The following is a 13,845-nucleotide window of genomic DNA, read 5'->3' as shown; positions in this document are numbered from 1 at the left end:
CATGCTAAGTAGCTGGTCCAGTGTCACCCAGTGAGTCAATTGCAGAGGTAGGAATGGAACGCAGGAGTCCGGAACCCTAGTCCCTTTCTCTAACCACTGGACTGTGCTTCTGTTCACTTGAATGGAAATGTTGCCTCTGGAGGGATGGCGAGATTAGGCCCTTAATATACCCCACTATGCATCCGTTAGCTGCTTGCAAAACTTACCCTGCCATGTCTGCTGTCTTTCAGAACAAGGCGGATGCAGAGCAGCAGGCCGTGTTTGCCGTGTTTGATGAAAACAAGAGTTGGTACTTAAAGGATAACATCAAGGAGTACTGCAACAACCCCTCCAGCGTTAAAAGGGATGATCCCAAGTTCTACAGGTCTAACGTGATGCACAGTGAGTGGGAAACTAGGCCCAAGTTTGCAAAAGCTTGTGTGAGCGCAAGTACCCAGATGGGTGCTTATTCTGAGGTGCAAGGCAGGCATGGGGACTTCCCAAGTGGCAGAAACTGGCCCCTGAGATTGTGTGCTGAAGGATGAATGTGTGCTGAAAGCACGAATGAGCAGAGTTCTGGTTCTGGCTTCAAGAATCTGCTATTTCCAGAATTTCATAGGGCATGGTTCGGGCAACTTAGGCACAGACAAGCTCATCATGAGCCGGGCAAATGTAAACCGAGAAGGGGAAGTGTCAGTGGTCTCAGCAGCCCTGCATGGGCTTCTGGGCCACCAACTGCAGTCCACTGAGGCAGCACCCGGAGGTGGGGGGTGGAGGTATCAGTGACTGTGGGAGATAGAGAGAGGTAGAGTACCTGGGTGGGGGGGAGTGGGGGCCTGGTAAATGTTTGTGTAGAGCCTCGCAGAGGGGAATGGATACTGGGGGTGAGGGGTTAGAGTGGGCAGGGGCTGGCAGGGTTCCTGGGGTGGTGACCAGGAACAATCTGTGATGCTGCACCTGTTTGCCCTGGGGTGGATGGGGGAAGGAATCAGGAGGGAAGTAAAGGGAAGGATGTTGGGAAGACTCCAGAAGTCAGCCAAGCAGCTGCATGCCTCGTACTGCATGCTTTTGGGTTTGGAGCAAGCTGCAGCTATTAGCATGGCACTAAGCAATTTGTAAGTGTTAATGAGTCTGTTAATTCGACAGTGGGGAGGGGGGCACAGCCGCACAGCCGTGTGGGGGCCCTCAGTGCATGTAGTTCCTAGAAGCTGCCTCCTCAGGGCCACAGCACAAGGGAATCAGGAGAGAGCATGTGGTCCAGTAACACACAGGATAGCAGCGCAGCCAGAGAAACTGCTGATGCAACACTAGCCTCTTGGGTTTCCTCCAATTATATATTTGAATTCTTTCACCCTGAATCCAATATAGGGTGACTAGGAACAGAGGTAAGGACATTTTATTTTAATATGTGATTTTTTTAACCTAATGGTGTCCCTTCAGATGAAGGTGTCTGGATTGCAGCCCAGTTTCATCAGAGTGCCAATAACCTTTCTGTCTGGATACAAAGATGTGTCAGTTCCATCCCTGATGTCACTCCATTGAAAGCATGAATTTGGCTTACCGTCTTGCATGCTGGTGAGGCTTTATGGTGCTGTAACAGCATATCTTATGCTTTGTTTTAGCAATAAATGGCTACATGTCTGACAGCACTGAAATCCTGGGATTTTGCCATGACGAAATTGTGCAGTGGCATGTCTCCAGTATTGGCACCCAGGATGAGGTAGTGTCCGTACGCCTTTCTGGTCACACTTTTTTGTCTCGAGGGAAGTATGAAGATGTACTGAATCTTTTCCCCATGAGTGGAGAATCGGTCACTGTAGAAATGGACAACGCTGGTAAGTGGCAGAACTGCTGTGCTTGTTTAATGATCTGCTAAGAGATTTTGTATCTAGAGTCCATAAGGACTCATAAAAATAGAAAAGCTTTGTATAAAGTGCATACAAAATTTCAGCCCATCTACATCTTTCCCTAGGTTACAGCAAGAGTGGTTGATACACGTGGGGTATGTGTATGCTGGCAGCACATGACACAGCAGTGCTGTTGCATATGCTATACTTACTGATGATTCTGTTTTGCTTTTGAGCACTCCCCAAAAAAGTCCTTACTGTGGCACTAGTTGTATATCTGTCATTTGAGGCACAGTATTGAAGTTCTCTGTCAAAATCTATAGAAACGGAAAAATGTCCCCATCTAAACCAGCAGGCCAAATCCTAAAAGCCATACATTGGGGCCCTGTTCACCCTTCTGCATTCAGAAAAGAACGTCCTGACAGTGTCCCTTTTCCAGAGCAAGAGCGGCTTTTCCCTCTTACTCTGGCAGCAGAGGAAACACATGGTGTAGGGACCCCTGCGTCTGCTCTATTCTACTGTAGGATATGTAGCTTTCCACTGGTGTTAACCACCCTAGGCTGGTTAAAATGGGCTTATGGCCAAATTATACTGGTGTTACTGAGAAAAATGGCTGCATCACATGTCAGGATCTGGCCCACCAGTCATTTAGGAGGGAAGGAATGTTGGAACGATCAGACTGGATCAAACCAGTGGTCCATCTAGTTCTAGTATCCTGTCTCTGAGAGTAACCACTATCAGATGCTTCACATAAAGGTGGAAGAAATCCTACGGTGTGGACAATTTTGGAATAGCCTGACTATAATGGAAGATGCTTCCTAATCCCAGTGGTTGGTTGATACCTTGAAGAAGGGTTTAGATCCCTTAATTTTTTATCCTGTTTAAAGTACCTGTGAATGTTCTCCTTGTCCATGTAAATGGCTAGTTCTCTGGATCCTACTAACTTCTTGGCTCTAGCGGTACCTTCTGGCAGTGAGTTCCACGGGCTAATTATGTATTATGGTTTTTTTTTTTTTAAAAGGAGAAATGTTTACTTGAAGCTGGAAACCTCCATCAGACTTTACAGAAATCTCCAAAGTTGTACTTTTGTACTTCTCCATCATTATTGTTTGGTTTTAGTATGTGATCACCTCCTTCCCTCCCTAGACCTTCTTTTCCAGTTCTTGTAAAATGTGCTCATTTTTGCTGACTTTGGAAATAATGTAAGGAAAGCAATGCAATTCTGTCACTTAAAATATAGAGGAGGTAGAAGATTACACCTGGCATCTTTTTGAGGTAAAAGCCATTTTTTGTCCATCTCTCCCATGTTTTGTTGTGGGACATGCCATGAAATGCAAAGAGCCTGGAGTCAATTGGTGCAGTGTGCCCATTTATTCTCATGTAGACCAACCTAGAGGTCCAAATGTGGAATTTCACTGTCCTATTAAAGACCTTCCCCCCTCCAGAGGGTTTTAAAATATTGTAACATATCTGATTTTGAAATGGTTTAAAATGCCTGTGAGCATTTTTATTATGATCAGTATTCTCTCATCCATACGTTTATACACAGAACCCAAACTCCCAAAGTTTGGATCCTTATCTAAACCTCTTGTTTCCATCTAGTTTTCATCTCTTATGTCCCTTTCTATCATGGGATGTACCAAAAACCTGAAACCAAATAACCCTAAATTTTAGGGAAGTTGAGATCCAGATCTGTCTGTGAACTTTATGGGTCAATTGTATTCAGCATTCATGATTTATTGCTACGGTTATGCCTAGGAATCCCAAACAAGGACCAGAGCAATATTGTGGGGTGCTGTACATACTAAGCTCTACAAGTAATATGTAGTAAACTTTTTTTTTTCCAATTGCAGGTACATGGCTTTTTGCATCCTGGGGTTCCCCTGAGATGAGTCATGGCATGACGCTGAGGTTTAGAGATGCCAAATGTGAAAAAGATATAGATTATTATTCTGAGGATGACCTGTATGAAATCATAGTTTTTTCATATGAGAAGACTCTTAAAAATGTGCCTGTAACCTCACCCCAAACTGAAGGAGAAACAGAAGGAAAAAAACAGCAATCTTCTGATGATTATGATTATCAAGATTTTCTGGCCTCAAGTTTGGGACTTCGGACATTTCGGAAGAAATCAATGGTCCAGGAAGAAATGCAGAATCTTACTGCTCTGGCCATAGATGAGAACTTTGGCACCAGCACTCTGAGGGCTGATGTGGCTCCTGGCTCAGATCCACCATTCATGGAGAACAGTGATACCTTGAACACTGATGAGCTCTTAGAAACTCAAAGCACTGCTCCTCTCCCAACCGAGGCTGGGTCCGTCCATACAAATTACACGGTGGCAGCAGAAGAACACTCACCTCCAGTCACCACAACAGCAGTAAGTCCTGACTTGGCATCTAAAGCTGGAAACCAAAGTGACTATGAAGCAAATCACAGTCAGATGTCAGGAAATTATGAGAAAACACTTGCAGGTGAACTACTGAGGACCAGGGAAGAAGCCCAAACAAAAGATGCAGCAGAACTGTTACCTGACAGAGGGGACAGCATGACGTCCTCCTCTGCAACACTCTATTCAGAGGAACCGCAAGAGAAAAGTTCAGGAGGAGAATACAATTTCAGTAGAAAGAGGGAAAGGCGAGACCAGCTGGAGACTACGTTTTACGCCATTAAAAAGATGCTAGCCCTCTTAGATCGTATACAGCAAAACAAAAGTCTTTCTTCTCTTGGCAACACCAGTTCAGACAGAGCACCTCTTTCTGCTCACCATGCAAAGAATATCTCCAGTTCAGATATGTTAGGGACTGACCAACTTCCAAATGAATACGTTGAAGACAAGGATGTGGAGGAGGAAGAGGAGGAGGAAACCAAGAAAGAAAATGCTGAATTTCCCAAACATGCAGATAACTTGACTTTTGCTGTGGGACACAGGGTGGAAAACAATGAGTTAAACATGTTCAATCTCTCTGATTTAGAACTACCCAAAGATAAACAAGAAAGAAATTTTACTCTAGATTATGCATCAGATATCTTAATTCCTACTCGTAGCCCAGTGGTGGGAAAGAACATGCTGGGAAAGCTGTCGCCAAGGGGTATTAAGTCTCCATCTAAAATTATGAATGAGAAATGGAATTTGGCCTCTGGGAAGGAGAGTTACGGGATGGAGACAAATTCAGCTCAGGCAACTGATAAATTACAGAATTGCTCCAGAAATGCTACAATGCCTACAAGAGAGAGTGTATCCCTGAATAAGAAGAAGCAAGGGAAATTCAAAGGCTACTCACCATTTATAAAGGGTCATGGGAAAGTAAGGAGCAAGCATCCAACTCTGAAAGGGGAAAAGAGAAATGTGAATGGCACGCTGAGTACCTCTGGGACTCTCATCAAGACCCGAAGGAGGAAAAAGCATAATCAAAAGTATAGTAATCTCTCATTGACACCCAGAGGTGTGAGACCCCCAAAGGTACTTGGAGAGCAAAACTGCACATTATTGTCCAGGGAGGCCAACCACACAGTGTCCCTTTGTGAGGCCAACAATACAGAATTGCCCAGCGAGGCCAACCACACGGTTTTGCCAAGCAGAGCTAACTACACGCTGACCCCAAGACAATTTAAGCCCATCATCATAGGGCTTCCCAGTGGGAATGGGGACTACAAGGAGTATGTTCCAGGAGGCTCTGACAGTGAGGAAATTGAAGATTACTCATATTCATATGCATACGTAGAATTCGATGACCCATATACAACGGACCCCAGATTCAACCTTAATAATGTCCGTAACCCTGATGAGATTGCTGTGCATTATCTCCGCAGCAGAGGGACCACGAGGAGATACTACATTGCAGCCGAAGAGGTCTTCTGGGACTATGGAGGATTAAAGAAAAGGTTGGACCTAATTCTTCCTCTCTGTTGCCTCATACCCTGTTGCTGAATACCAGGCCACTGATTCAGATAGCTGTCCCACAACAAAGCTACTGTTGCTGAGGGATTAGGGGATTTCTTAATCACACAAGTGCTGTTCCATTTAACAGTCTGTAATGCAGTAGGTGAAGAGGAAGGAAGGACCAGTGCTTTAGGGCACTAGCCTGGAATTCAGGAGACCTGGGTTTAACTCCCAGCTCTGCCAGAGACTTCCTGTGTGACCTTGGGCAAGTCACTTAGTCTCTCTGTGCCTCAGTTCCCTGTCTGTAAAATGGAGATAAAGTCCTTTCCTACCTCACAGGTGCTTTTGTTGGGATAAATGCATTAAAGATTGGGAGGTGCACAGATACTACAGTAATGAGGCCCACATCAATACCTCAGCTTGGTATCTAAGTATGTGTGGCTGGAATGGTTTGGGACTCAGTCAAGAGAGAGCCTATAAGTTGCCAGTTTGAATTCATCTTGGGTAGGTACAGACTTCGGTGGAGATTTTTCAAAGTAACTAAGGGAATCTCAATGGAGCTGGGTGCCTTACACCCTTAGGCCCCACCGAAAATTCAGACCTTATAGTTCTCACCATCTGAAGTTTTATTCAGTCTCCAGTACAAAATGAGTAGTTTGGCTCTCAGTCCAATTCCCAGCAGATAAGTATCCACATCATGCAAACCACCACCACTACAGATGAATCTAATTAACCCCCTGTTGCTAGTCTTAGCAGAGATCAAGAACTGATTGGACCATTGCACAAGAACCCCAGATTTGAGATGTTCGCATTTTGTTTTGATTTGGAAAAAGTGGCTTTATTTTCCAACAGGAATTTGTAATCCGGTTTTTCTGAGAGAAATTCAACCTCTTAGAAATTTGAAATTTCAAATCAAATCATGCAAAATTACCAGTCATTGCATATTTCTGTGCAAAATCTGCCTTTTTTCCCCTAAATTGCTACCCACAAAAATATTTGCACAGCCTGAATTTTCATTGTTGCGTGATTTAGGACAGGAGCGGAAATAGTTTCACTACAGCAAATTCAGTCTCCGAATTGTGTATTTTTCAAATTGTATCTTCAGACTACTTGAGAAACTTGTCTATTTCCCCCTTCCCAACTTTCCCCATGTAGGACCCCGGTTAAGCTCCACCTTCATTATTTGTATTTGCAAGAGTGCCCAGAGGTCTCTGAGTTCTCCATGTGTAAAAATCCTGAAGCTCAAATACTGAAATGATTTGCCCTGTATAGGGCAGATACTCAGCTGCTGATATAAATGAGGACAGCACCACTGAAATCAATGGTGCTGTGACAACTTCCCTCAGCTGAGGATCTGTCCCTGAGTCTTTGGAAGAGTTGAGAATAGAACCTACAACCATAAGAAACTGAATCAGCACTTAGAGTTTTGGTGAGACAATAAGAATCAAGCTCCCTCCCCCACAGATGTATCGGCTCTGGAGAGCTAATGGAAATATAGGATGTAATTGGTTATCAGCAGTAATTCAGAGCCGCATGAGAAAGAGATGATCCCCAGGCCTTTGCTCTAGGCACTAGAGGAGTAGTGCTCTTTCCACTAAGGGTACATCTACACAGTCTGCAGCAGCAAGCCTTCCAAGTGCAGGTCAACATACTTGGCCTTGTGCTAACACTATAACAATAGCTGTGTAGACAGTTCTTTGAAATTGAAGCACAGGCTGGCACTTGGTCTCTGACTGCCACCCCCATCCCTAGACTTGAAAGCCTGAGCCACGTCGACACAGCTGTTTTTAGTTCGGTAGTGCAAGCCCGAGTCTGCCGTGGGCTGTGTAAATGTACCTAGGTGACTCTGAGGGACTAAACTCCTATTTCTTCACAGAGCAGTTGCATTTTTAAATATGGTTGTGATCAGATGACAAATATGCAAAGGTGACACCTTCTCACGGAGCTGTCAGCATTACTTTCTCATGCAGCTCTGAATCGTGGCTGATAACCAATTACATCCTTTATTCCCATTAGCTCTCCAGAGCTGATATATCTGTGGGAGAGGGAGCTGGATTCTTATTGCCTCACCAAAAGTCTTAAGTGCTGATTCAGTTTCTTATGGATGATAGTGAAAGATATATTAATAGCCCAGATGGATTTTCAGATATTAGAGAAAATTTTCATCACTGGTGGTTAGAATTTTAGGATTTACAGACTGAGCAAATCTGGTGTGGAATCACTGAGGAGAAAAATGGAATGTAGTGATATCATTTTGTAGTCACTTTAATACCCTGGATCATACATTTTCAGGGTGAATCACTGACATTTGTGCTGATTCATTTTCCTCCAAAGCATTCCAACGGTAAGTGTAACTGTTTCTCAGACTACATCTTGAGGGGTTTTTATGTGTATGTCTCTAATTTTCTTCATAAGATGTCAGTTTTTCTAATTCCATGATGTTTTGTTCCATTATGTTCTAATTCCATAATTTTTCTAATTCCATAATGCTCCCCTCAGCACAGTGAGGAATGACAGAACCAGCCGTGATAGGGGCAACACCATATACAAAAAAGTGATTTTCCGAAGCTATGTGGATAGTACCTTTACAACTCGGGAGCCTGAAGGGGAATATGAAGAACACCTGGGTATCCTGGGTCCTGTTATCAGGGCTGAGGTGGATGATGTCATCCAAGTAAGTCAAGGCTTCAGGTATTTGGTGCATGAAGGTTTCTTACAAGGATCTGAAGGGGCTGAGCGAGAACTGGTTGAAAACTATCAGTCATTTTTGGTGGAACATCTTGTAAAATTTATTTTTCTCTCAACTTCCCACGCAAAAAAGCTTTGTTTTTTAACACAAATCCAAAAATGGGGGCGGGGAGATTTTTCAAAAACTGCTTTTAGTTCTACAAAAAAATTGCTCTTTGAAAACTGAATTTTCCCCAAAACTCAAGTAAAACATGAATTTTTTACTGAAAAAAAAATTTTCAATGAAAAACCTGAAACAAAAAGGAAAATGTTTACATTTGTCTGAAAAGTCATTTTTTGTCTTAAAAATATTTTGATGTAAAAATGTTGAGCAGTTCTAGTGTAAATGGAACTCACTGGTCAGTATGTGTTACAGGTCCCCCCTCTGAGCCAATTCTCAGAGGATTGGAGTTTTCACAGTCCCCCCACACTCTCAGCCAGCTATGGCAGCCGCTCATGCTTTCAGTTCTGAAGGCCCTCACGTCAATCCCAGCATGGTGGCCAAGATGCCGGCCATCACATAAATGCTAAGGATGACAGGGAAGCAATAAAAATAATAAATACAATACAAGGGATTATAGTTAGTAGTAACGGGAATATTACAAAAGGGCACACTTCCTGTAAATGAGATCTTTGAGGTGGTGGAATAATCTTCCCCAACACCACCCCCCTTAAGGGACCGATACTAGTTAAAATGCTGGGGTCTCCAGGCTTCAAACGATGCAATTCCTGCCATGATGCCATGCCCTTTCCAGATGGACACTCTTTATGCGTACGCTGCCTGCGTGAGGGGCATATTCCCTAGAAGTACTCCCACTGCAGCAACCTGAAAGCCAGAGCCCAGCAGGACAGGGATCTCCGGCTTAAAATGATCTTGATGGAGAAGTCCCTCCAGCCTGAGGAGGACAAGCAAACAGTCTCTTCAGGAGCTCCTCAGGATGCAAAAGGAGACCGACCCTCTGAAAAACCAAAAAAATGGGCTCAGACGTCACAGAGAGGTCTGTGAAAACAGAGGCGGTCTCCTGCCAGGATGCTGCCTCCGATGCCATCTTCCTCTCGGGTTAGCACCTATAATGCTCCAGGCATCCCTGGCACTGCCGAGGTCTGAGCGAGAGAAACAGAGTTGAGACATCGACAAAAACATGCCTCCTCCATAGCACCGAGCTCACTGGAACAGGACTTCGCACCGAGTGTCTCAGGCAACACGCCTGCACTGACAAATCAGTTGGTGCTGACCTCCATGGATGTACTGTCCTATGGCTTTCCCAGTGCAGTGGGCGCATTGGGAACCCTGGAGTGCATATAGGGGTCAGCGTTCTAGACCGTCCACAGCACACAGATGTGAACTGTGCTCTAACCCAGCATCTCCCACACCACAACCCTTGGAGACACAGGAAGGGGAAGAGGACACAGAGCCGGGCACAGACCATGGTACATCTCCTGTGCGCAGTTCATCTTTCTCCACAGATGAGGTGATTATGCCCCCACCGCCAACCTCAGCGGATGACTTTAAACAGTTTCAAGAGCAGTCTGAGAGAGTGGCGCAAAGCCAAGACATCCCGCTAGAGGAGATAAAGATAAACGAGCACAAGCTGGTACAAATACTGCAACCTGCATCTACCTCCAAGATTGCCCTTCCCATCAACAAGGCCCTCTTGGATCCTGCGGAGACAGGCTGGCAGACACCTGCCTCTATTCCACCCACCTGCAAGAGAGTGGATAGACAATATTATGTACCATCCTAGGGGGAAGACTTTCTGTTTGTGCACCCGCCTCCTAACTCCGTAGTTGTCTAGGCAGTAAATCACCATATCAAACAGCCACAATTCAAGGTTACACCCCATGACAAAGAACACAAAAGACTTGACTTCTTCGGACGCAAGGTATATTCCTCCGGCGCCCTTCAGTTTCAGGTGGCCAATTATTCTGCACTACTGGCCAAATACAGTTACAACAACTATGGGAAACTTGCCCAGCTCACCTCTGAGCTACCAGAATAAAAACACACAATTCCAGGCCATCATCACCGAGGGCCAGCTCAGATGCAAAACAGCCCTTCAGGCAGCATTGCACACAGCAGACACGGCAGCCAGAACGGTGGACACAGCCACTCTAATGCACCGAGCCTCATGGCTTCCATCCTCAGGGATACGAAAAGAACTCCAGACAAAAGCAGAGGACTTCTCTTTTGACCAGGAACAACTCTTCTCTCAGAAGACAGACAAGGTCCTTTATTCAATGAAGGATTCTTGGGCAACGCTCCGCACTTCGGGGATTTACAGCCCCCCTGCAAAGAGAAGGAGATACCAACCATCTCAGAGACCTAGAGACTCCTCAAACAGGCAATAATACCAGCATCAATGATCACAATGCCGGCGACAACTTCAGTCTCTGGCGCCGACTTCTCAGGCAGCACCTCCAAAACCGCAATTTTGAAAAGTTGGTCAAGGGTCTGAACGACCTCCCTCATGAAACAGCGCTCTTTTATCACATCTGGGCCACCATAACATCAGACCAATGGGTGTTGGAAGTTATCAAGTCAGGATACACTATTCCCTTTACCTCCTGCCCACCTACCCTACCCTCTTCCCTGTCCCTTTTCAGGGACCCTTCTCACGAGCACCTACTACAACAAAAAGTCAATCATCTTCTACAACTAGGTGCCGTGGAACAAGTACCACTACAATTCAGAGGGAAGGAATTCTACTCCTGTTACTTCCTGACCCAGAAGAAGAGCGGGGGATGGAGACCCATCCTGGATCTACAGAAGCTCAGCAAGTTTTTCAAATCCCAAAAATTCAAGGTGGTCACATTGGGTATGATACTCCCAGCGCTGCAACAGGGGGACTGGTTTTCAGCCCTCAACCTTCCAAGATGCTTATTTCCATATGACCATTCATCCTGCCCACAGGAAATGTCTGCAATTCACGGAAGACGAGAACACTTCCAAAGTGGAGTACGACTGTTCGGCCTATCCACGACACCAAGAGTCTTCTCAAAAACTCTAGCGGGGTAGCGACTCATCTGCGCAAACAGAGGATTATGATTTTCCCCTACCTGGACAATTGCCTTATCAAAGGCCCAACTCTACAAGACACAATGGATGCAGTCCGGTCCACTATCACACTATTCTGGGAGCTGGGTCTACAAATAAACGAACAGAAATAACCATAAACCCAGTCGAACAACTAGACTTTATCGGGGCACACCTCGACGCCATAGAAGCCAAGGCGTCATTACCCCTTACCAGATTCACAAACCTCATCTAAGAGATACAAGGCAGTCCTCAAGCTCAGGCTCACACTGTCCTACAATTACTAGGACACATGGCAGCCACGATGTTCATGGTATGGCATGCAAGACTGCATATGCGAAGTCTACAAGGTTGGCTAAGCATGGTATACATACCAAGCAAGCACAACCTACACAAACGGCTCACAGTTCCACCAAATGTCCTCAACTCATTACAATGCTGGACAAGGCCACAAAATATCTGAATGGGTATCCCTTTTCAACAGAAACCCCTGACAACAGTGATCACCACAGATGCCTCACTGATAGGCCTGGGTGCTCACATGAGTCAACACACAATACAAGGCAAATGGTCTCCGGGAGAGACTCCCACTGCACATCAATTTGCTAGAGCTACGAGCAGTCAGCAACACCTGCAGACACTTCCTACCTCATATACGGAACAAATCCATTCGAATTATGACCAACAATATCGCCTGCATGTTCTACATCAACAGACAAGGAAGAGCTCGCTCATATTCTCTATGCACAGAAGCCATGAGACTTTGGAATTGGTGCATACAACACAACGTAAACATCTCAGCGTGTTACCTGCCAGGCTGTCAGAATGCAACAGCAGACACGCTCAGCAGCTACTTTTCCCAGGATCACGAATGGGAGATGAATGGAGAGGTCCTGAGTTCAATCTTCAGATGGTGGGGCACTCCCACCATTGATCTGTTTGCATCCCCAATGAATCGCAAAAGTGCAATGTTCTGCAATGTTCTGTCCTCAAGAGCAGGACTGGGACTACGGTCATTAGGGGATGCCTTCCTCATCAGATGGGAGGCACAACTCCATGTGTGTGTTTCCACTGATACCAATGATATCACACATGATACACAAGATCCGAGCAGACAGGGCCAAAGTTATCCTTACAGTCCTGACATGGCCCAGGCAGGCATGGTATCCTTACCTGTTATGCATGGCAATATGCACCCCGCGAGCTCTCCCTCACCAGTTAGATCTGCTGTCTCAACACAACAGTCGCACTCTCCACCCAAATCTGAAGATACTCCACCTAGAGGCGTGACTCCAGAATGGTTTCACCATGACGAAATAAAGTGCTCGGAACAAGTCAAAGGTGTTATTAAACAGCAGGAAACTGACTACGAGAAACACGTACCTTCAAAAATGGAAGAGGTTCTCCGCCTGGTGTCAAGGAAGACGCTTGATGACCGATTCAGCTGCACCACCATTAATATTAGAATACCTACTGGAGCTGAAAAGCACTGGCTTAATGATGAGCTCGATCAGAGTCCATCTTGCTGCCATTTCAGCATTCCACCGAGAGATCGATGGAACTTCGACGTTCACACCCCCAACTACAAAATGCTCCCTCAAGGGTCTCCAAAATGTTTACCCAGACGTGCGATGACCTACACCAACATGGGACCTCAACCTGGTACTGAAATGCCTCACCGGACCACCATTCGAACCCTTAGCCACCTGCTCATTTTCTCTAATTTCTTTGACCAGGCTCTCTGGTACATAAAGGGAACAGATGAGTTACATAAAAATCAGGAGCAAGAAAAAGGGGAGACAAAAGCCAACCCTAATCTTGGAACTCCATCCTCAGAGTGAGGGAGAAAAGACAAGCTCCTGGCCCTGGCAGTCCACCTCTGGGGAGATGCATACTAGAGAAACTCCCATTGACATCAGTGGGAATTACATACACTGGGATCTAGTATTACTGTAGAACTAGCTTGTGCCCCATCTAACACAGCCAGCCAGGGGTGTAGGAAAGAATAAAGACTCCCTGTCCCCCTTGTGCAACCCATTGTACGCCTGCCTGGAACTGGGGTTCTCCCAGGAATGCAGGGGCTGCTCCCAACTTGCTCCCTCTTGGGAACAATGCTGGAAAGGGGGCAGGGAGTAGGCGGAGCCATTACCCTGCTCCCCACATACTACTAGCTGTGCATAGTGGAGTCTGCTGCACCCTGTAAAGATGCGTCACGAGTTACACTTCCCACCTCCAACCAGGCACAATCTAGCCCATGTTAGGGGGCTTATTCCTTCACCCACTTACTTCCCTGGTCCTTCTCGCATGAACAGAGAGCAACAATACCCGAAGTCCAAAGGTGCAAACAATTCGATGTTTATTGGGGTGAACTTCCA

At 45.6% G+C, this 13,845-nt stretch overlaps 1 protein-coding gene across 1 annotated transcript in view; it reads left to right on the top strand.

Annotated features, from left to right (window-relative positions):
- Positions 1–13,845, top strand: part of F5 (coagulation factor V) — a 67,251-nt gene that overhangs the window by 30,936 nt on the left and 22,470 nt on the right. The window contains exons 11-14 of the mRNA XM_077821967.1: positions 231–381; positions 1,602–1,814; positions 3,680–5,711; positions 8,209–8,383. Of these exons, the coding sequence (XP_077678093.1) occupies positions 231–381; positions 1,602–1,814; positions 3,680–5,711; positions 8,209–8,383 (2,571 nt within the window). The remainder of the gene's footprint in view (positions 1–230; positions 382–1,601; positions 1,815–3,679; positions 5,712–8,208; positions 8,384–13,845) is intronic.

This window comes from Eretmochelys imbricata, chromosome 1 (genome assembly GCF_965152235.1).
Source record: "Eretmochelys imbricata isolate rEreImb1 chromosome 1, rEreImb1.hap1, whole genome shotgun sequence".
NCBI lineage: Eukaryota > Metazoa > Chordata > Testudines > Cheloniidae > Eretmochelys > Eretmochelys imbricata.
Note: the sequence above shows the minus strand (reverse complement) of the source record. Positions and strands in the feature narration are given on the sequence as shown.